This window comes from Garra rufa, chromosome 4 (assembly GCF_049309525.1).
Source record: "Garra rufa chromosome 4, GarRuf1.0, whole genome shotgun sequence".
In the NCBI taxonomy this organism is placed as follows: Eukaryota; Metazoa; Chordata; class Actinopteri; order Cypriniformes; family Cyprinidae; genus Garra; species Garra rufa.
This window is the reverse complement of record NC_133364.1, coordinates 4,993,444-5,017,235: the sequence shown is the minus strand read 5'-3', so window position 1 is coordinate 5,017,235 and position 23,792 is coordinate 4,993,444. Positions and strand designations below refer to the sequence as shown.

The 23,792-nt window shown below is 36.5% G+C and overlaps 1 protein-coding gene across 1 annotated transcript in view; it reads left to right on the top strand.

Annotated features, from left to right (window-relative positions):
* The window catches only part of LOC141333441 (conserved oligomeric Golgi complex subunit 5-like), a 104,885-nt gene that overhangs the window by 59,084 nt on the left and 22,009 nt on the right, over positions 1-23,792 (top strand). The window contains exons 8-14 of the mRNA XM_073838457.1: positions 3,732-3,891; positions 3,975-4,087; positions 5,362-5,439; positions 13,037-13,118; positions 18,547-18,748; positions 20,967-21,128; positions 23,456-23,555. Of these exons, the coding sequence (XP_073694558.1) occupies positions 3,732-3,891; positions 3,975-4,087; positions 5,362-5,439; positions 13,037-13,118; positions 18,547-18,748; positions 20,967-21,128; positions 23,456-23,555 (897 nt within the window). The remainder of the gene's footprint in view (positions 1-3,731; positions 3,892-3,974; positions 4,088-5,361; positions 5,440-13,036; positions 13,119-18,546; positions 18,749-20,966; positions 21,129-23,455; positions 23,556-23,792) is intronic.

Below are 23,792 nucleotides of genomic sequence, written 5' to 3'. Positions count from 1 at the left end.
TTGCATTGCGGTGCACACGAACATGCACCGCTTTTCTGACCTTCACTGTTTACGAGGGGTTATCTGATATAAACATATTCATTCCAGTATGAAATGTAATTCTCCCAAAGAAACATATCAAGAAAGGGCGCTACACCCTACGCAAGTTCATGCGATCCCTTGGACAGAGCGGACAGTGAGACCGGCACTGACAAAACGAAACACTCTGTATAAGATTTCCAATAGCCCACAACATGCAAGCCAATCTAATCAACATGGAACCGAGGTGTATTTTTAGTTGCATTTCACCTTCCCAACGACGGCTGTCTATTTTCCCAATCAAAATTGGTCTCTTCTAGAGCTTGAGCTTAAAAGCCTTAGCCCAAATATGTTTTTCTCCCTCTTGCCGGTAAAGAAGGCGATCGTTGGCCACCTGTTCCAGCTAAGTGCTAATTCTGGGAACAAAAGCATACTGCTTGCCTGGATGTGAGTAATGTGAAAACACCTCATTCACGGCAGTTGGCGGCTAGCCATCCCGGGTCACCGGCTTGCACTGAGCTGATCAAATCCATCTCCACAGTGACTGTGCATGTCCCTGCTAAACCATTATCCCTCCGCAGTTCAGGGTAAATGAGAGCTAGCGCATTACATGCTGCGAGTGAACCTGCTGCATCAATTAGGTCTCTCCCAATCCTCTGTTTTCCTTTGTCTGTGATTCACATCTGTTCTTTGACAGCTACGCTCACTGTTACATAAGTGACAACATATGATTTGACTGGACAACAGCCAGTTTTGGCTCGTTTTTTTAAACCACTGTGTTTTTCAACAATTGATATTAAATGGCACAAGTTGATGGGAAAATTTTGCAGTTTAAATTAGGGGTGGCAATATTTAGGCACTTCACAATACGATTCCAAAACGATTCTTGATCTACACTTTTTCCTCAAGTCTTCTGCTGTGCAAATACATGTTTACAACTTTACATTTTAACAAACATTGCAGTTTCTATGCTTTTTGTTTATGTATGTCAGTATGTATGTATGTCAGTACTGCCATCTCAAAAGTAGCGGTGTGAATCTTCACAATCTTCTTAATTATGATTTTCACGTTCTCAGTTTTCAATATTGCACATGGCTACATTTTCATATACATTTTATATTAGATTTATTTTGTGCAAAACTTACTTTTTTATTATATAAGCAGGCTACTTTTTAAAACAATTACTTATATAAAATAAGTGTTCTTTACGTATCTGAAAGTTTACAGATAATAGTTATTGTTTTTTCTTTTTCCTCAGCATTTTGTGTTGTTTGATTATTACTGATGAGATTATAGACAGTGGCAGCTTTAACAGGCTGCATTCAAACAAATGCACAGATTTCGATATATAAGATGTTTTGTCTGAAATATTCAGAATCGATTCAGAATTGTTGAAGAGAGAATTGCGATGCATCTGAGAATCTTTTTTTTTTTCCTCCCACCCCTAGTTTAAATCAGTATTAAAGAGCAGGTCATATGTTTGTTTTTAGCTTTTTTTTTTTTTTTTTTTTTTTTAAGTGTCCTAATACTGTGTTGGAGTCCCCTACAACAGGTTTAAATGCGTATAAGGTCAGAAAACATTTTCTCAGAAGTACATTTATACATAGTCATTTGTCAATGATTTCGAAATGGTGCTTTCGAAGCAGCTTTGAGTGTAATGTCTGTAAGCCCCTCCCTTCCAAAAGCCTACTCTGATCTGATTGGTCAGCTGGCCAAGCCTGATGTGATTGGCATAGAGAGGAGTACTTAATCAAGTTAGCGAGTTGCCAGCAAAGTTGCCAAGTCTGCTGCTTATACTCGACTTCGGGCTTCTTTTTTTGTAAAGCTGCATGGAAGTGCAATAAAGTTTTACACCACAGAAGGCGGGGACCCCCCACAAAATGAGATTGGAGTAGTTTTAAATAGCAATTGAGCTGGTGCTGTTATAAAAACCTGGAAACCCTGATGCACCTTTACATAAAACAATAATATAGTGCTCCAATCGGTTTTCAAAATAATGGCATAAAAAAATTTTGTTTAACACTTTATGCAAGCAAATCATGCCCACAGCTAAAGTTTCGCTGCTAAACTGTAAACACATAACAAAACAGTAATATTCGATACGTTAGCCAAGTGCTGATAAAACTGATAAAAAGTAATTAGAACAACTGTCTACATTAATCGACGCATTCTTAAGAAATAGTGGGTTCACAGCGAATTATCAGAACTATTTCAGTAAGACACTAATATCGTGATTTACCTGAAAACCTAAAGCTGTACTAGGTGTACATCACATATTAGCACAATAAACTAGATATTTGGAGCACTCACTTGAAAATGCACACACAATGTATTAATTGTACTTACAGGTTGTGGTTAGGAAACGCTAGTTGGTCTGAATAAAAAAGATTAGAAGCCAAAGAAGGTAAAAGAATGAATTTTAACCACTCATTCTTCACATCATTATATCATTATCTCTGAGTCAACTCTTTCTTTTGAGAGACTATATCTTTATGTATGTATAATGCAATATTTTGATGAACAACTTTTGCAGGCTTTACATTGAAGGTTTTACATTTAGCCTCTGAAATTGGCACCAATGCTTTGCAATTTTTTCTAAGTACCGGAACAGTTTCTCCCATTCGGTTCTACTTCCTAAGATCGTAAGTAGCTACAAAAACAATGCAGCCACTAGTGTATCAGAAATCGGAACGGCCCCTCACCAACACCTGTAATGGGGTCACAAGGTATTTCTTCTTGTACTTACTATAGTCAGAGACTCCTTTGGGTTTTTCAATGTTGCAGTGCATAAAACCTAGGTGTTTCAATCTAATTGGATTTGATCTTCAAACATCCATTTTGTCCGCCAACCCAATCTTTTTACATTTGTTTAGAATATTAGAGTGACATCCAGCAGCCCTGCCCTCAGTTTTATCCTTCACTTCAAGTGGACTTGAAGACAGCATGAGGGAATCAATGTGTGTCCGTCACTTGCGTGATTAGAGCTGGAAAATGCTGATTGCCGCCAAGTACTTAGCCACCACTGATGGCTTTATCCTACCACTCCTGCCTATTACACTCAATCTGTGCACCATTAGTGCAGCACTGACAAAAAGGGTAGATTTACTGGATTATCACTTTCTGTCATCTGTTTTGTTTTTGTTTTTCTTAGCACATCTGTTGCATATATCCATTCACCTGCAGTTTTCAGTGTACCGTTTGGGAAAGCGACTGGGCCTGATCATCTTTGATCCACTGGGATTAGATTGAAGTCGGACAAGGTCTTGAATCGGTTGCAATGCTTGGCGCTTTCATCCTGGGAGATTAAATTAAAGGCAGGATCAGAGAAGATGCTTTGAATGCAGCATTGGAGAGCTTCAATGTCCTGTAGTCACAGCTAAGCTGAGACAGTTGAATTTAAAGAATCTGAAGTTGACCTACTTTTCTAACATGTGCTCTGGCGTTGAGCTCAGTGACGTCAATCGTGACTCTCGCGGCAAGTGCTGCGTAGTCTGTGATCCCCTCATGTGGAGAAGACTAGTCTCAGGTGTAAAGTTGACTTGGAAGTGAAGATACCTGGGGGGTCAGGCATATTTTAATGCATTTAGATTGCTCTGTGTCAGTGGCCTGCATCCCACATCAATTCTACTCAAATATTAGGCACCTTCATTGTAAACCTTGTACCATATTATAGCTCATACAGTGCAATTTAACTTTTTTTTTTTGTCCCACAGAATCCGTCTCAGGTGGGAACAGCCCTACAGGTTTTTTACAACCTCGGCAGTCTGAGAGAGACCATAAGAAGTGTGGTGGATGGATATCGGACATCTGTGCAGGAGAATGTTGTTAACGCCCTGGACATTAAAGTCCTTACCCAACCTGCCAATACTAGAGGTTTGTATTTTAGTGCATTTGTGGCTGTTTTAGAGTGCTTGCTGATATTGCATTGTGTTTTAGTGTGTGCTTTTTGTGTTTAGGTGCCCCTGGCAGAGCCGTCATGCCCACCCCAGGCAACACGGCCGCATTTCGAGCTGCCCTTTGGACAAATTTAGAGAAACTAATGGACCAGATCTGCGCCGCTTGTGGTCAGGTATGCATAAGTTATCAAACTTACACAGATGTTACTATTATGAAACACTGTAGGTCATTAGGCAAAACACCATTAGTTCACAGATGGCTATGGTATTACCAAGCCACACTCCACTTTGTCTGGTGTACACTTGTAAAGCCATGAAATATTAAGCTCTGAAATGAGCTTTTTGGCACTGCTGCTAATGGTAGAGTGAGGATGCTTGAGTGAGGAAGGAAGATTGCTGTCACTCTTCTCCATTCATACATGCTGTTCAAGTCTGTGCATTAGCTGTTTTTGGAAAAATATTGTTGCTTGAGCAAAGTACAGTACAGTCAAGCGTTTACATAGACTTTGTAGAATCTGCAAAATGTTCATTATTTTAGCAAAATAAGAGGTATCATGCATGTTTTTTTTTTAGTACTGACTTTTACATATAGTCTATAAGAGAAAATAATAGTTGAATTTATAAATATTGCCCTGTTCAAAAGTTTACATACAGTTGATTCTTAATAATGTGTGATTTCTGAATGATCCACAGCTGTGTTTTTTTGTTTAGTGATAGTTGTTCATGACTCCCTAGTTTGTCCTGAACAGTTAAACTGCCCGCTGTTCTTCAGAAAAATCCTTCGGATCCCACGAATTCTTTAGTTTTTCAGCATTTTTGTGCATTTGAATCCTTTGATACAATGACTGTATGATTTTGAGTTCCATTTTTTTCACACTAAGGACAACTGAGGGACTCATATGCAACTATTACAGAAGGTTCACACATTCAGGAAAAACGATGCATTAAGATCCAGGGGTGTAAACTTTTTAACAGAATGAGGATGTGTACATTTTTCCTAAATATAATATTTTTTTTCATTTAGTACTGTCCTTCAGAAGCTACAGAAGATACTTGCATGTTTTCCAGAAGACAAAATAAGTAATGCATCGTGTTTCCTTTTGAAGCATGTGTTTGTAATGGATTAAGAATCGGGGTCATTTTTATACATTCAACTATTCTTTTCTCTTGTAGACTATATGTAAACGTCTTTTATGTGAAATATCTCATTCAGGTCAGTACTCAATGAAAAATAACATGCATTTTGAATGATCCCTCTTATTTTGGTACATTAATTAACATTTTGCAGATGACTTCAACTGTATATATACAAATGAACTAATTTGTTTTTGATCCAAACGCATGTGCATGATATTAAAATTTCAAATTGTACCTACTTTATAAAGCCAAGTGTTTTAAGGTGGACCTTGAATATATTGGATAAAGTTTCTGCTTTGTTCCTGAACAGGTGCAGCACCTGCAGAAGGTTCTGACCAAAAAGAGGGACCCAGTGTCTCATGTGTGCTTTATTGATGAAATTATCAAGGTGAGATGGAATTATGATTTCATATCTATATGTGACCCTGGACCACAAAACCAGTCATAAGGTTAAAAAACTGAGATATATACAGTAGTGATGCGCGGGTCGTCTCATAACCCGCGGGCCCCGCGGGTAACCCGCGGGTCGGGTTGGGGCGGGTAAAGAAACTGTCATTTTATTTGCGGGTCGGGTTGGGGCGGGTCATTAAAAACAAAATAAAATAAAAAAAATCAATATGTTGCGTGCAATTCCCTATAGCCTATATTACATATTTGGGAATATCTATTTTCATATTTTATTAAGTTCTTTAATAAGGTTATCAACACGTCACGTCACGAAAGCGCCAAGCAGCTCCCGCTGCCAGCCACAAGCGCATCAAGCGAACGCACATTCAACTCTGCAGGCCTGGTGCTATGCGTATTTAAATCTCCTCTGATGCGCATTATCCTGCATTAGCCAAAATCATGACAGTCAACCACATCCAGTCATATGTGAATGAATGTAAATATTCGCTAAAAACACACAATAAAGACAGCAATGATGTAGTCAGGACTGTGGCGCCGGCTTGCTTTGAAATGTATTTGGTGATTGCGCCCGCTGCGTCTCCTGGCTGCACCCTAGTCATTTTAAACAGTACATAATAATGAAAACAATATCTTACAAATAAAAAGAAGCAGATTTTCATGATCAGAACTTCCTTAAACCAGTGAACCTTTAAACCATTCAGTCCAAGGATCCAGTAAACGAATGCGTTCAAATAGAAAGTTCAAAACGATATTCATAAATTAAGCATATATACCCACATTTCTTCCGGCACCACTAACGTTACACCACTGATTATCTTGTTATTAATATGATTTGATTTATGGTTCATATTCATAATCGTACAGTATTGTTGCCAGTTTAAAGGGCGAAAAGCACTTTCGGTTTTCATTTGCATTATGCAGTATGTCTATTTAATTGTCGCGGGTGCGGGGCGGGGCGGGTTGTAAAAATAGACACAGTACTGCGGGGCGGGCTGGGGCGGGCCAAATAATTTCATAATTGCGGGACCCGCGGGTTGAAAAAAACCCCGACCCGCGCATCACTAATATACAGCATATGAAAGCTCAATAAATAAGCTTTCTATTGTGTATGTATGTATAGTGTATAGTTTGTTAGGATAGGACAATATTTGGCCGAGATACATCTATTTGAAAATCTGGAATATAAGGGTGCAAAAAAATCAAAATACTGAGAAAATCACCTTTAAAGTTGTCCAAATTTAGTTCTTAACAATGCATATTACTAATCAAAAATTACATTTTGATAGGTTTACATTAGGAATTTTACAAAAAATCTTAATGGAACATGATCTTTACTTAATTTCCTAATGATTTTTGATATAAAAGAAAAATCAATAATTTTGACCCATGCAATGTATTTTTGGCTATTGCTACAAATATACCCCAGCGACTTAAGACTGGTTTTGTGGTCCAGGGTCACATATGTTTTACATGTTTTTATTGTGTGTGTGTGTGTGTGTGTGTGTGTGTGTGTATAATAGAAGAGGTATGCTGTTCAATTTAGTTTGGGGAAGTTATGTGTGTCGATATTATACTTATCCCATGAGTGAAGAGTTTGTCCTTGATGTGTAGTGATTTATTACAAAAGATTTTTGTGTGTTGCCCTTGCCTTTGGCTGGCCTGCCTGCATAGCCCCTGCTGGTTCACTTGCTGCTGGCACATTAGCAGTAAATGACATCCTAATTGGTGTCTGCAGGTGGCTGGCCCCTCTGTGACAAGGTTATCTACCCCACACGCATGCACACACACATGCACACACATATATCCGCCACACGTTTTCAGCCAGACAGTGATGGGACAATTTTATCTACATTCTCCATTTGGCTCTGGGTGACTTTGTGAACTAGCAGGAGTGTGTTGGTGCACGCTGAGTGACAAGAGCAGTGTTTGCAAAGGCATATGCAACGCGTTTCCCCTTTGGTGTCCCAGACATCCGTGGCTCTCCATTCCTTCAGTGGCGAATTTGGCTAATTACAGCCGGTAATTAAGGTGCTATTTTCTGCTAAATGAAGGGCTAAACTGTGAGATCAGAACAGTTTAGGAAGGGGTGGTAAGATTTCACAGATGGATTTCAAAGAGAGCATATAATGCAGGGAATTAGAGTTGGCCTTTAGCAACGCTTTTCTTTAAACCATAACCAGCAAAGCTAATGTAGGGAATAGATAACAGGTTATCTGATGCAAAATTGTGACATGGATATATTTGGGATGGCATACTACTTGTAGTATATATTCTGTGTGTAATGCAAATTTTACACATGCATTTTTGTTTCAATGGGAGTTTGTGTGCTTTAGATATAGTTTGGATAAATATATTGAATGGGTCAAAATTATTGTTTTTCCTTTAATGCCAAAAATCATTTGGATTTTAAGTAAAGATCATGTTCCATGAAGATATTTTGTAAATTTCCTACTGTAAATATATAAAACATATGTTTTGATTAGCAATATGCATTGCTAAGAACTTCATTTGGAAAACTTTAAAGGCAATTTTCTCAATTTGTGCCCTATCCTAACAAACTATACATCAATGGAAAGCTTATTTATTCAGTTTTATTTAAATCTTAATTTAAAAAAAAAAAGACACTTATGACTGGTTTTGTGGTCCAGGGTTACATTTAAGATTTATAAAAGCATTAATGCATGCAATGCATGCTTTTTCTTGTCTATATATGGCATTCTTTCCTTTAGCCTTTCCTTTAGTAGAGCACATTGCATGAAATACCACATCACTCGACCAATGAACCAAAAATTATATCAACCACTATTTTAAACTCTTTCTTGAGCAGACCTCAATCTTCTGACCAAAAATCTTGATTTACAAGAGGTGATTAGATGCCGCTCAACTCAACTTTAAAGGCAATTTACTCAATTTTTGCACCCTAAGATTAAAGATATTCAAATAGTTGTATCACGGCCAAATATTGCCCTACCATAACAAACTATACATCAATGGAAAGCTTATTACTTCAGTTTTCAGTTTATGTACAAATCTAAATTTCGAAAAATTGACACTTATGACTGGTTTTGTGGTCCAGGGTCACATTTAAGATTTATAAAAGCATTAATGCATGCAATGCATGCTTTTTCTTGTCTATATATGGCATTCTTTCCTTTAGCCTATATATTTACAATGTAGCACAAGTATGCAAAGTAGAGCACATTGCATGAAATACCACATCACTTGACCAATGAACCAAAAATAATATCAACCACTATTTTAAACTCTTTCTTGAGCAAACCTCAATCTTCTGACCGAAAATCTCGATTTACAAGAGGTAATTAGAAGCCGCTCAACTCAACTTCATTTGGACAACTTTAAAGGCAATTTTCTCAATTTTTGCACCCTCAGATTAAAAATATTCAAACAGTTGTATCACGGCCAAATATTGCCCTACCATAACAAACTATACACCAATAGAAAGCTTATTTTTTCTGTTTTCAGATTATGTACAAACCTCAATTTTGAAAAATTGGCCAGATTTTACATTTTAAAAAGCATTAATGCATGCAATGCATGTTTTTGTTGCCTATATATGGCATTATTTCCTTTAGCCTGTATATTTACAATGCAGCACAAGTATGCAAAGTAGAGCACATTGCATGAAATAACACGTCACTCGACCAATGAACCAAAAAAATATCGACCAGTATTTTAAACTCTCTTTCTTGAGCCGAACTGACGAAATTAGATTACAGCAATGCAATTTCATGATAACTGCACACCGCATGCTTTAAATGTAATGGGGTCATGCAACAACAACATAGCATACTACTGCATACTAATGTTTTCTATCGCAAACAGTATGTTAGTATTCCATTGCGAACACAGCCATAGTTTGTGAGAAAGAGAAAAGGTCTGTCTCCAAAACCTAGAGTCGTTTTCTCTCTCTCTCTGTTGGTATTCCTCTCGTTTTCACTCAGTAAACAGTTTCGGGGGAGATGAGTTGAGCGGCTTCTAATCACCTCTTGGAAATCGAGATTTTCGGTCAGAAGATTGAGGTCTGCGGGTGTGCGGGGGGAGCAGATGTGGGCGTTTCCATGGCAACACCTTCTCCCACTCTCCCATAGACCTTTTTCTTTTCTTGTTGAAAAGAAGGGAAAAGCGAAAAGTTTGATTTGAGTGTGAGGGAGGTTTTTGCAAAATTTGTAAAATATTCTAAAGCTCAATGGCTCTTGGTAGCAAAGGGACACCTTGAAAATTCAAACCACCCAGAATGACTGACAGAGTGTCATCGGGTGCTCAGAGAGCTGCTAGCCGCAGATGAAAGAGGCGCCCGACATTTAAAAATCACCGTGAAAGGTGTTTGCAGGGCAGGCACCTCTTTTGGAGCTTCACAAGCCTGTAAAAAGGCCCTACAGTGCCTCTGAACCCTCAGTTTAACAAGGTGCATGCAGGAGACGGGACACATATGCAGTATAGGAAAACACATACAGGAACTTTGTGCAGGAGTCAATGTACAGCACAACAAAGCTGCTGTCGGATTCCCTGGAGACTGGGAAAGGTGGGTGAATGCCATGTTTTTTGTTTTCTTTCTCTGCCTCCGCTTCAAAAGCTGTTTTCGAACTCCCACAATCTCACACCTTTATTTGTGGCAAAAACACCCCCCACACAGGCACCCATCGGAAAGCGAAACCTGCAAACCGCCACATTTAACAGTTACACAAGTAAAACAGACCTTCCCGTTGGATTCCCAGCTGCTTTTATGTAGCAAACAAGCCTTCTGGCTCTCTGGCATGAGTTCATCTTCACGGATGGCCCTCTTGTTCACTTCAGGTGTCATAAATGTGAAATACGACTCTACATGAGAAAGAAACAGTTGCCTGAAGTACTGGAGCAAATATGAAACTCACTTATATTTTACTTGAGAAAAAAAGAAAGATAATCCATTTTTATTTCATTTATGATGGCACTGAAACAATGCCAATATACACATTTGGCATGGACACTACAATCTCGTGCAATTCCGGATTATCTGGCATTATTTCATATTCATTTCAGGGCATCTTGTGAACAGACCTTTTGTACAATGGAGTTTAGGGATGTAACAATATCAAAATCTCACGATACGATAATATTACAAGATGAAGTCCATGATACTATATTTATTGAGAAAGTCAAATGAAGAATTGAAAAAAAAAAAGAAAATTTGTACATATTGAAGATTTAATTATTCTATTAATTGAACTTTCAATTATTCTTAAATTAAGAGCTCTTAACTAAGAAACCTTAAGTCAGAAAAAAATCAGTGAATTGACCCGTCCCTGAACTTTAAAGTGGACTCAACGCTCTTTATTTATGATATACTATCTAATAATAATAACAATGACAGTAATAGCCATATTTGTAAAACAACTGCACTGTACAATACATGAACACTTTACAATGAATATTTAATAGGTATATTATTTTTGCTCTACACTACAGCAGGAAAATTACAATACTTCTTTCCTAATTTCTACACTTGAGAAAGATATTTTGAAATTGGACTGCTTGTTGTCAGCAAATCTTTCTGCACTTTTGAGCTTTTATTTTGAATGAAACTGCAGTAGAGTTTTATTTAGAAGGAAAACTCTAGCTTCAGTGAAACAGGCTTGCAAAAACGCATCTCCCTACAAATTTTGTGAAATACTGTTATCTGCCGCAAAAATAAAGGCTGCATTGCAAACGTGTGCTAAACTCAGCATATGCAATAAAGCATATGCAATTTCACTGCATTTATTCACTGTGTTGGGGAAAACGCATTACAAGTAACGCGAGTTACGTAATCAGATTACTTTAAGTAACTAGTAAAGTAATGTATTTTCATTCACAAGTAAATATCTGAGTTGCTTTTTTAAAAAAGTAATGCCAGTTACTTTTTGTTTCTTTTATGTATTTAATCCCATTTTATTAACCGTGTCTTTGCTGCTGACTATTGTTGATCGAATTCAGCCATATACTAATAAACAAAACTTACTTTAGATTAACTAACATTTGTGCTTCATTTTTCTCATGCTGAAGAGTGTTGAACTTCTTTTTCCTACAGTTCTACTGTACAGACTTGAATTTACATGTCCTTCAGCCTCAGGCTTATTCATTTCACTTTTTGGTGTGAAAGGGCCTTTACATTTTAGGGACTGCAATATTGAAATGCATTACTTTCAAAAGTAACATTCACAGTGAACTGATCCGTTCTGAAGCATGAGCTGATCGTCTGAATGAAGTATACACTTCAATTTGAAACATGCAACAACAACAGGCTTGATAAAGGGATTAAGCCATATTGCGCTTTCGGTTTTAGTTTGTTTGACAGATACTGTGTCAAAGCATAATGGCCCAAAACACAACTTTAAAGACCTTTTATGTTAGAATAAGAAGTTTAAATATATTTTAAAAACTAGATTTTTTGCCCGGAAGACCGTTTCATATCATCATGTGACCATGTTAATATTAATATTAATATTGCTATCGCAATATCACAATATTGATAATACCACTACATCCCTAATGGAGTTCACATGCTCTATGTCACAAATTTGTGTGAGTCAGCAGGGACATTCAGGAGCAGGCTTATTTGCACAGGTGATGTGTGGATGCAATAAGCATGGATCACTGAAACTGGACTGCTGCTTGCCTTTTGTCTCCAGCAAAACAATAGATGTAGGAAAAAAACAGAGACACAGGGAATGATCAGGGTATTGGATAAGCTCATCTTTAATGGCCTTGAGCTCTGTACTAAAATATATCAGCTCTGGCTCACCCCATTCTCCCTGTGTAAATTAAATTAAACTTAGTGCAATCATTGTGCATCTTTGACAGTCTATGGAAGTTGCACAATATGTGTCAGGCACATGAATACTGTTCTGGTCAGTAAATCTGACTGAATCCAGATGATTTAAAAAGTAAATGTGATTTCAAAATAATCAAGTTTGTACTTGTTTCTCAATAGCTCAGCAGTGGATCAGACTAAACTAAACTAAACTAAACTAAATGCCTTTTTAATCGGCTGATCCAGTGACAATCCGGCCTTGTTACACACAAACACACACTGGCATTTGGCAAACATTCATCAGCATTAGACGACATTTGTTTTGTCATGATTCTCGAATCATTATTTGTCATAGACTTCCCTGTTTACACACAAACGGATCAGACAGGTATTATTCCATCAATGATTGCTAATGCCAGCGTTGTCTAGTGATGGCATAAATAATGTGGGGGTCATATTATTTTTTTACCCTTTATTGCTGGTTGATGTTTCTTGCACTAAAAACATACTGACTTGGTTTCACATGACTATTTTTCACCCTCTCTCCAATCACTACTACTTTTATGGCTACTATATAAAGAATCTGTCATTATTTCCTGATGCACGTGAAATGAGTAAGAACGTCTTTGCAGAAATTAAATGTGACTTGGACATTAGTTTCATGATGTGTTGTTGGTTGGAGCAATAAAAAGCAGTCATATCAGCTTTGTTTGCATAGTGTGTTAATGCATATATGTGTGTCATAGGCCATTATGTTAAAGTTCATGTGTTTTCTCTCTCTTATCAGGATGGGCAGCCTGACATCTTGCACACCTTCTGGAGTTCAGTCACTCAGACGCTCTCCGAAGAGCTGCAGAAAGCCACAGCTGGTGAGTCTCAGTCTGGGGTTTTTGTTTAAGACGATGCCCCGTCATGCATCTCAAAAGCTCATTCTGTGTGTGAGTGTGTTACACAAGCTCCCCTCCTGCGCCTAGTCTCTCTCTTCTCCTCCGCTCTTGCTTTCTTTTCATCACATTGCAGTCGGATTCAAACTCTGTTACCCACGTACGCTCTTCTGGAGTTGTTTTTGAGAAGACCGACTCTGTTAACTCTTTCCTCAACTGACTGAGCATCGTTGTTCACTTCCACTTCACACTATAATCTCAAGACAGGAGGGGGCCTTGGAGAAGTGTTTACACTTCCGTAATCTCGGATGGTTTTTAAAGCTCAGATGCAGCCAATGAGAGAGGCCATCATTGATAGACACAAAACGATGATCTCTAATTTGGTGTTAGCATCACTAAGGAGCAGGATAAATCAAGGCAGGTGTTTGGTCACAAGGGAATATAGAGGAAGCAAACCTTCAAATGTGACTTCACAGATGTATAACCAAAACAGACTCCCCTCTTTATTTTAAAATAGCCTGTACCTTGGGAAGCTACAGTATCACTTAAGAATAGTCTTTTCCACCCAGTCTTGGGATTTTAGACTATTTATATTTCTTTATTTGCCAGACTTGTTCATCCAGAGAGCATTTCCTCTCGAGAAACCTAGAGTTAAAGGGTTAGTTCACCCAAAAAATGAAAATTATCCCATGATTTACTCACCCTTAAGGCATCCTTGGTGTATATGACTTTCTTCTTTCAGTTGAATCCAATCCGAGTTATATTAAAAAATGTCCTGGCTCTTCCAAGCTTTATAATGACAGTGGGCATGTGTTTCTGTTCAACAGTCCAACAGAAGTCCAATAAAGCGCATCCATTCATAATAAAAAGTGCTGAATAAAAGTGCCGGTGTGAATAAAGGCCTCCTATAGCGAATTGATGTGTTTTTGTAAGAAAAATATCCATATTTAAAATGTAGTAATCACTTTTCTCCCTGTGATTTTCAAGATATCCTGAAGAGCTTTAACTGGTTCATGTGTGTTTGATTGGGGTTTTAGCAGAACTTTGCAGGACAGTGGATCCCTAGGAGCAGGGTTGATAACCAACGGATGGTTGTATATCAAATGATGGTTTTCTAATGACAGTTGTGCATTTGAAAGACAACTTTATCCAAGACAACTTCTTTGTCCATGCATTTAATGGAAATCAAACCCAAGAACTTGCCATTGGGTTGTGGTTTCAAACCCCAGATGGGACGTTTCATGAGCTATTACCGTTGTGCTCTTGAACTAGGCACTTAACTCTAGGTTTCTTGAGAGGAAATGTATTTCCAGCCTGCTTAAGCTCATCTGCCCTTTGATTTTTTTTAAGTTATCCTGAAGAGCTTGATTAGCTGGTTTTAGGTATGTTTGATTAGGTTTATAGCTAAACTATGCAAGACAGTGGATCCCTAGGAGCAGGGGTAAAGACCAACTGATGGTTGTATATCAACTGATAATTTTCTAAGATGATGACAGTTGCATTTGTGCATTTGAAAGACAGCTTTATCCAAAACAACTTGTTTGTCCATGCATTTAATGGCAATCAAACCCATGAACTTGCCATTGGGTTGTCATTTTAAACCCCAAAAGGGATGTTTCATAAGCTATGTCCATTGTGCTTTTGGTTTTCTAAGCTGATAACTGTTGCATTTGTGCATTTGAAAGACAACTTTATCCAAAACAACTTGTTTGTCCATGCATTTAATGGAAATCAAACCCAAGAACTTGCCATTGAGTTGTGGTTTCAAACCCCAGAAGGGACGTTTCATGAGCTATGACCATTGTGCTCTTGGTTTTCTAAGCTGATGACAGTTGCATTTGTGTATTTGAAAGACAACTTTATCCAAAACAACTTGTTTGTCCATGCATTTAATGGAAATCAAACCCAAGAACTTGCCATTGGGTTGTGAAGCAACGTTTCATGAGCTATTACCGTTAGGTAAGTTATCTTGAAGAGCTTGATTAGCTGGTTTCAGGCATGTTTGATTAGGTTTATAGCTGAACTATGCAGGACAGTGGATCCCTAGGAGCAGGGTTGAAGATCAACTGATGGTTGTATATCAACCGATGGTTTTCTAAGCTGGTGACAGTTGCATTTGCCCATTTGACAGAGAAATTTAATCCAAAGCAACTTGTTTGCCATGCACTCCATGGAAATCCAACTCAAGAACTTGCCATTGGGTTGTGGTTTCAAACCCCAGAAGGGAACTTTTAATGAACTATGACCATTGTGCTCTTTATCTAGGCACTTAACTCAAGAGGAAATGTTCTCTGGACTTTATTAATGCCTCATTTTGGTCCCTGTATTGCAACAAAAAAACACTCAGTTGTCACAGAATCCCTTCATTAATACATTACCCTGGTTCACGATTGCAACTGGTGCCCATCTTAATTAGTGTGCTAAAGATCCTGGGCAGCACGTCCTCCCTGCAGAGACACTGTAATTTAGACCTTGACATTGATGGTGTAGCTCTATTGATCCCTGCCTGTGTTATCACGACCTAACAACACTTTGTGCTCCACTCCGCCTGATCAATAGAAGGCAAATAGGAGCCTTTGCATCACTTTCATTATCCAAATGCTTGTGCATTACTCCATCTTCCAAGCCTGATTTGAAACCTCTCAATCAAACTTGCTTTTATATTCTCCAAAACCCTAGGGGGCTCACCTTGTACATCTATTAAGGGAACCTCGCCAAAATGCTCTCACAGAATGAGAACGTTTGAGGTGAAGATGCTCTCACAAACTTTGCGGCTCCAAGAGGCCATCAGAAAACATTTTAACTCTCGGGTCGATTGTTATGGACTCTGTCTTGAGACATCACTGATCCACATGCCTTCAAAGAAGATCTGTTTATGAATGATTTATTGCTACCCTCTTTGTCCTAAAATACATTTTGTGACTACTGACAGCTCCTTCCCAGAATTCTTTCCTGAACTGTTTGCTTTTCAAAGAGCAGGTCAAAAGATGAAGACAGTTTTCCTCTCAACATTCAGTGTAGGCTTCCTGACTTGGCCTTCAGCGTTGTTTGAACCCTGTAGCAGTCAGAGTGGAGGTTTAGGGTCAGTTCTGCTCTGTTTTTATTATTTATGTTATTTTTATTTTCATTTTCATCAACATGAAAGGCACTTGTTCAATGAAGATGCCATTTTTCAGCCATTTCATCATGTTTATTTGTTGGTTTTTGTATGCACCTCATCACCTTCCCTGAGGAAGGACTTTCTTGACAGTCACAGGTGGTGTTTGAAAGCTGCTGCATGGCAGTTTCATGAAGTGAGGAAATTTAAGCTTCACTACCAGCAGTAAATCTGAAACGTAGCGTCAGCTGAACATGGCTACAGCACTCCATCAATAGAGCATATCTGCCAGGACTCATCTTTGTTCGGGTGATGGCGAAACAAAGATTAAAACCGCTTAAGATGCTTGTGCCTATGAACTACTCAATTATGCATTCATCAAATCAATCTGCATAGGAAACAATCTGCATAATATTCGTAATGAGCATTTAATCACCTGTAAAGTTGGGTTATTACCATATTAATGAAGAGGCATTTTTATGCATTTCCATCAGTTTGACTCTCATTTCTCCAAGTGTATTCTCTTTATTAAACATTGTTTTGGTTAAATTGGTTGGAGATGAGGGATTTGGCTTTTCAGCTCACTGAGGCACAAAGAAAGGATCTGTAGTTTTAAGTCACTGCTTGCCATTGTCATAGGCGACACTTTTTTAATTAAATGGTATTCACAACAATACAGGCTTTATAACCCTGATTTCTAAACTATAGTGAAACTATTGAGATTCATTGCATATTTTTCAAAAGAAATAAGTCTTTGTTGTTGTAATCTTTGTAATCAAAAAAGTTAGTGATGCATTTGCATCCTTTTTAGTTGTTTTAAACTACTGTTATATGTCAGTATCGAGACAAAGACACAACACATGGATTTATCTACAGTTGCAATTGAAATTATTCAACCCCCTTGACGTGGAAGACGTGCAAATTCTACAAAGGCATCAGTACACTATTGGAAAAAGTTTATTAATACACATTTGAGTAATTCTGAGAACATAAGTTGGTGGATAATGAAAAAATCAAATTGGCTCTAAACGTTCATGTTCAAAATTATTCAACCCCCAAAAGTAAAGTTTGGCGCAGAATCTTTTATTATTTACATATATATATATATATATATATATATATATATATATATATATATATATATGTGCTTAGAAGCTTCTGTCACTTCTCTACTACAATCTCTTGCCCGCTCATCACCTGAAAAAGCTTTCAGATCACTAATAATCTTTGGTTCTTCAAATTCAACCATATATTTTTAATGGGAATTAAATCTGGAGACTGAACAGGCCACTCAAGAACATTCTGTAACTCATTCCTGAAGCAAGCAGAAGTAGATTTGGATGTATACTTTGGGATAATTGTCCTGAAGGAAAGTCCATTGATCATCAGCTTCAGTCTTTGCACCAAAGGCATCACAATTCTTGCCAAAATGGCCTGATACTTCAAAGAATCCATGATATCCTTCATACGGTCCCTACCATAAAAATAAGTGACTTAAAACAGCAATGTTAAATAGGGGTTGAATAATTATGAACTCAAAAACATTACATTATATAGTGACATTATCACTTTTAATATGCCAGCAAACTGTTGTAGATGCAATTTTTATAAAATCTTGGATTTTGAGAAAAGCTTGCATTTGAATATTTTCGACTGCAACTGTATGTGGTTATCTTCTCTCTAAATGCATCCTCTCTGCTGCAATCTTGGCCCATTCCTCGCCTGAAAAAAACGTTCAGATCACTGATAATCATTGGTTCTTCAAATTCAACCAAATATTTTCAATTAAATCATTAAATGGAGACTGAACAGGCCACTCAAGAACATTCTATAACTGATCTCTGAAGCAAGCATAAGTAGATTTGGATGTATACTTTGGGATGATTGCATGAAAGTCCATTGATCATTAGCTTTAGTACTGCAGTCTCTGGGGGGTTGAATAATTTCAACTGCAACTGTATGTGGTTATCTTTTCTCTAAATGCATCCTCTCTACTACAATCTTGGCCCATTCCTTGCCTGAAAAAACTTTCAGATCACTGATAATCTTTGGTTTTCACAATGCCACTGCTTTCTTTAAATTCAACCAAATATTTTCAATAAGCATTAAATCTGGAAACTGAACAGGCCACTCAAGAACATTATATAACTGATTTGGATGTATACTTTGGGATGATTGTCCTGCAGGAAAGTCAATTGATCATTAGCTTCAGTACTGCAGTCTCTGGGGGGTTGAATAATTTCAACTGCAACTGTATGTGGTTATCTTTTCTCTAAATGCATCCTATTCTCAATTTATTTTCTCTTTTGTTCTCAGCATCAACTTTCCTGAAGCAGGCCTTGGAGGGAGAGTATCCCAAACTCTTGAGGCTTTATAATGAGCTATGGAAGAGGCTGCAGCAGTACAGCGCAAGCATACAGGGGGCGCTAGTGAGCAGTGGTGCAGGTCTAGATGTGGAACTGCCTGCATCAGATCATGATACTGAAGATCTGTTCACCCAGAACAAACCAGACTATGAGTGCGTACTATTATATATGATAAACACATACACAACTGCCAAAGATTTATTGTGGTAACAACAGTAACTGTTATAAATATGGTATATTTATGGCGGCTTTACTAGAACTAAATTGCAACTATCAATCGTTGAAATGCATCCGACAGACTTTACATTTTAAGATGCAAAATGCAAGCAGTCAAACAGAAACGCCACGATTTGAAGTTTATTATCTACACAAACTGTCATCTTCCTAATCATTCCTGGGGCACAACAAAGATTTTGTTGCTCTCGAGTGCTCTCCAAATAGCTCTCATCAGTCAGACAGCATTTCTGCCTTTCACCTGAATGGAGAGATGTTTTAGGAAGCAAAGAAGCCTTTCCACTCTCAGACGCATTGTCAGACAATCTCTCAAAATTTCTGCCACTATTCTGATCAAACACCGAGATCCCATAATCACAATTGTCCCTTAAACAGCCCCCGTTTTACGCACAGTTGCTCGTATCGCATAATACAGCTCGGAAAAAGCTTGTCAGGATGCATGACAACCAGCAATTAAAGGCAAGATTATTAAAGCATCTTGTCAAAAAGTGGCAAATGCGTTTAATATGTCAGGGTGATGTGGTTTTCTTTGTTTTTTTTTTTGGAGAGATTTTAGTAGATCTATATTTGGCTCTCATAACTATTTTCATTGTGGTAGAGTTCAGGCTGTACAGCATTGAACAGCATCCGCTGAGTTTAGTTTAGATATCTATTATTATAGAGCAGTCTATTATGTGTTAATTCACTCACTGAGCTCTTTTCTTCTTTAACAGTAAGATTCATTTGGCTTTTAGTTCGAGTGACTTCTACAAAATCTTATTTTTGGGCAAAAAGTGTGTTTAATTTATGATAATGAATGGCAAATCATCAAATTTTTTTGTAATTAATTACTATATTGCCATTTTAAAAATAAGTTATTTTCCCTTTATAGTGATGAGAATGAGGTTTCTTTGCATTACTATGAGAACTGTGACCATGGACCACAGACCAGTCCATAAATAAGCTTTCCATTGATATATGATTTGTTAAGATAGGACAATATTTGGTCAAGATACAACTATTTGAAAATCTGCAATCTGAGGGTGCAAAAAATCTGAATAGTGAGAAAATTGCCTTTAAAGTTGTCCGAATGAAGTTCTTAGCAATGCATATTACTAATCAAAAAATAAGTTTTGATATATTTAAGGTAGGAAATTTACAAACAATCTTCATAGAACATAATCTTTACTATACTAATGATTTTTGGCATTAAAGAAAAATTGTCCATTTTGACCCATACAATGTATTGTTGGCTATTGCTACAAATATATGTGACCCTGGACCACAAAACCAGTCTTAAGTCGCTGGGGTATATTTGTAGCAATAGCCAAAAATACATTGTATGGGTCAAAATTATTGATTTTTCTTTTATGCCAAAAATCATTAGGAAATTAAGTAAAGATCATGTTCCTTGAAGATTTTTTGTAAAATTCCTACTGTAAATATATCAAAATGTAATTTTTGATTAGTAATATGCATTGTTAAGAACTTAATTTGGACAACTTTAAAGGTGATTTTCTCAGTATTTAGATTTTTTTGCACCCTCAGATTCCAGATTTTCAAATAGATGTATCTCGGCCAAATTTTGTCCTATCCTAACAAAACATATAACAATAGAAAGCTTATTTATTGAGCTTTAATATGATGTATACATCTCAGTTTTGTAAAATTTAACCTTATGACTGGTTTTGTGGACCAGGGTCACATATTTTAGTTTCATTTTCAGACCTTACACTATAATGAGAAGTCTGAAACTTTTAATGAAAACGGTAACCGTTGGGGAAACAATCGTATCTCAGTTACACTTTTATCAACAAGTGGTATACACAAGTCAAACAAAAGAATAATTATTGGGAATTAAGCAGCTGTCAGCCAGGGAAACTAATTTATTACAGTGGCAAAATCAAATGCTGGGGGCTTTGATCCCTACTGAGATGAGGAGTGTAAGTAGGCTACGGTTTCATTAAGTGTTGTTCAGTTTGCTCTGCTGCACTTTTGATTTAGTCTCGATTTGTAATTATCTCTACGGGCATTCATCTGATTAAATTCAAGATTTAGGTCAGTGAAATTTTTATACATGCACGCAGAGTATGTGACATACGTGTCGTGTTCATTAAACTGACAGGACTAACTTTTTTGACATTTTATTTGTTCCAGTCCAGAGAAGGACCTGAAGGCCTCCCTTCAACCATATGAAGCAGCGTACCTTTCCAAGTCTCTGTCCCGCCTCTTTGACCCCATCAATCTTGTGTTCCCTCAAGGAGGACGAAACCCACCCTCTAATGATGAACTTGACAGCATCATAAAAACAATAGCCAGGTACACCTCCAATATGCATTATGTAGCATAACTGTTACATCATTATTTCCCTACTGTGCCACTTTGCTGACTTCTGAGAAACCTCACTGTGACCCAATGTTAAGGAAGTATTGCCTTCATGAAGACAGCAGTAGTAAATAATCTAAGATTACGAGATTAAACCGCAATACAGTATTTTAAGAATAAAGTCGAAATATTACGAGAAGTCAAAATTATGAAAATAAAGTCAAAATGTTTCAAGAATAGTCAAAATGAGTCGCATTAAGAGTCAAGAGAAAACTAAATATTAACTTTATTCTTGAAACATTCAGACTTCATTCTCGTAAATTTCGACTTTATTCTCAAAACATTTAGACTTTATTCTCAAATTCAAATTCTTGAAATTTTTACTTTACTCTCGAAACAATACTCTCGAAAAATTTTGACTTTATTCTGAAAACATTTTGACTTTATTCTTGAAACATTTTGACTTTACTCTCATAATTTCAACTTTATTTTCAAAACATTTCCATTTTATTCTCGAAATTTTGACTTTACTTTTAAAACATTTTTAATTTATTCTCAAATCATTTCGACTTTATTCTCAAAACATTTCGATTTTATTCTTGAAATTTTGACTTTACTCTCGAAACATTACTCTTGAAAAATGTCGGCTTTATTCGCAAAACATTTAGACTTTATTCTCGTAATTTCGACTTTATTCTCAAAACATTTCTATTATATTTTTTACATTTTGACTTTACTCTCTAAATATTTTTACTTTCCAAAAAATTCGATTTTATTTTCTAAACATTTCGACTTTATTCTCGAAACATTTCTATTATATTTTTGAAATTTTGACTTTATTCTCAAAACCTTTTGACTTTATTCTCAAATTCAAATTCTTGGAATTTTTACTTTACTCTCGAAACATTTCTATTATATTTTTGAAATTTTGACTTTATTCTCAAAACCTTTTGACTTTATTCTCAAATTCAAATTCTTGGAATTTTTACTTTACTCTCGAAACAATACTCTCGAAAAATTTTGACTTTATTCTGAAAACGTTTTGACTTTATTCTTGAAACATTTAGACTTTACTCTCATAATTTCAACTTTATTCTCAAAACATTTCCATTTTATTCTCGAAATTTTGACTTTACTTTTGAAACATTTTTAATTTATTCTCAAAACATTTCGACTTTATTCTCAAAACATTTCGATTTTATTCTTGAAATTTTGACTTTACTCTCGAAACATTACTCTTGAAAAATGTCGGCTTTATTCGCAAAACATTTAGACTTTATTCTCGTAATTTCGACTTTATTCTCAAAACATTTCTATTATATTTTTTACATTTTGACTTTACTCTCTAAACATTTTTACTTTCCAAAAAATTCGATTTTATTTTCTAAACATTTCGACTTTATTCTCGAAACATTTCTATTATATTTTTGAAATTTTGACTTTATTCTCAAAACCTTTTGACTTTACTTTTGAAACATTTTGACTTTACTCTCATAATTTCAACTTTATTCTCAAAACATTTCCATTTTATTCTTGAAATTTTGACTTTACTCTCGAAACATTACTCTTGAAAAATGTCGGCTTTATTCGCAAAACATTTAGACTTTATTCTCGTAATTTCGACTTTATTCTCAAAACATTTCTATTATATTTTTTACATTTTGACTTTACTCTCTAAACATTTTTACTTTCAAAAAAATTTGATTTTATTTTCTAAACATTTCGACTTTATTCTCGAAACATTTCTATTATATTTTTGAAATTTTGACTTTATTCTCAAAACCTTTTGACTTTATTCTCAAAACATTTCTATTATATTTTTGAAATTTTGACTTGATTCTCTAAATTTTGGCTTTATTCTCCAAATTTTGACTTTACTCAAGACATTTAGATTTTTTTTCTTGAAACATTTTGACTTACTCTTGTAATTTGGACTTCAAACATTTTGACTTTATTCTCAAAACATTTTGACTTTATTCTCGAAATTTCGACTTTACTCTCAAAACATTTTGACTTTATTTTCGAAAACTCAACTTTATTCTCATAATTGATTTCATTCTTGTAATATTTAGATTTTATTCTCGTAATATTTTGACGTTAATCTCAAAATATTACAACGTTAATCTCGTAATCTTAGATTTTTTTTAACACACTAAAACGCCATCATACAAAAGAGTCGCTTTAAGAGTCAAGAAAAATCTAAATTATAAAAATAGCTACATTTCATATAAAAATAAGACCAACCATAAGCAGACTGCTGACTGTTTTTATCGACTGCAATTTGTTAACAGTTGCCCCTTTATGTTGTTTTTGCACGTTAGTGAGCTGAATGTTGCATCAGTGGATTCCGGCCTGACGATCGCAGTAGCCAAGAACGCCGCCAAGACTGTGCAGCTTTTCTGCGTCAAGTCAGAGCAGTTGGTAAGACACACACAGAGATAATGAGCTAGGCTGAGCGGGCGGCTGTCTGCTCTCATGCCCCTCAACCCTGCCAGGGAGGTGACACACACGGTCTGCGACTGAGCTCATTATGAGAGCCGAGTCAGGGTGGAGCTCATCTCAACAAGAGTCAGAGAATCAGAGCACCTGCTGAGAGCCGTGACCTGGACAAGAGGCAGGGCAGATTCAAACCCACCTAGTTAGACATGCCAGCTGATT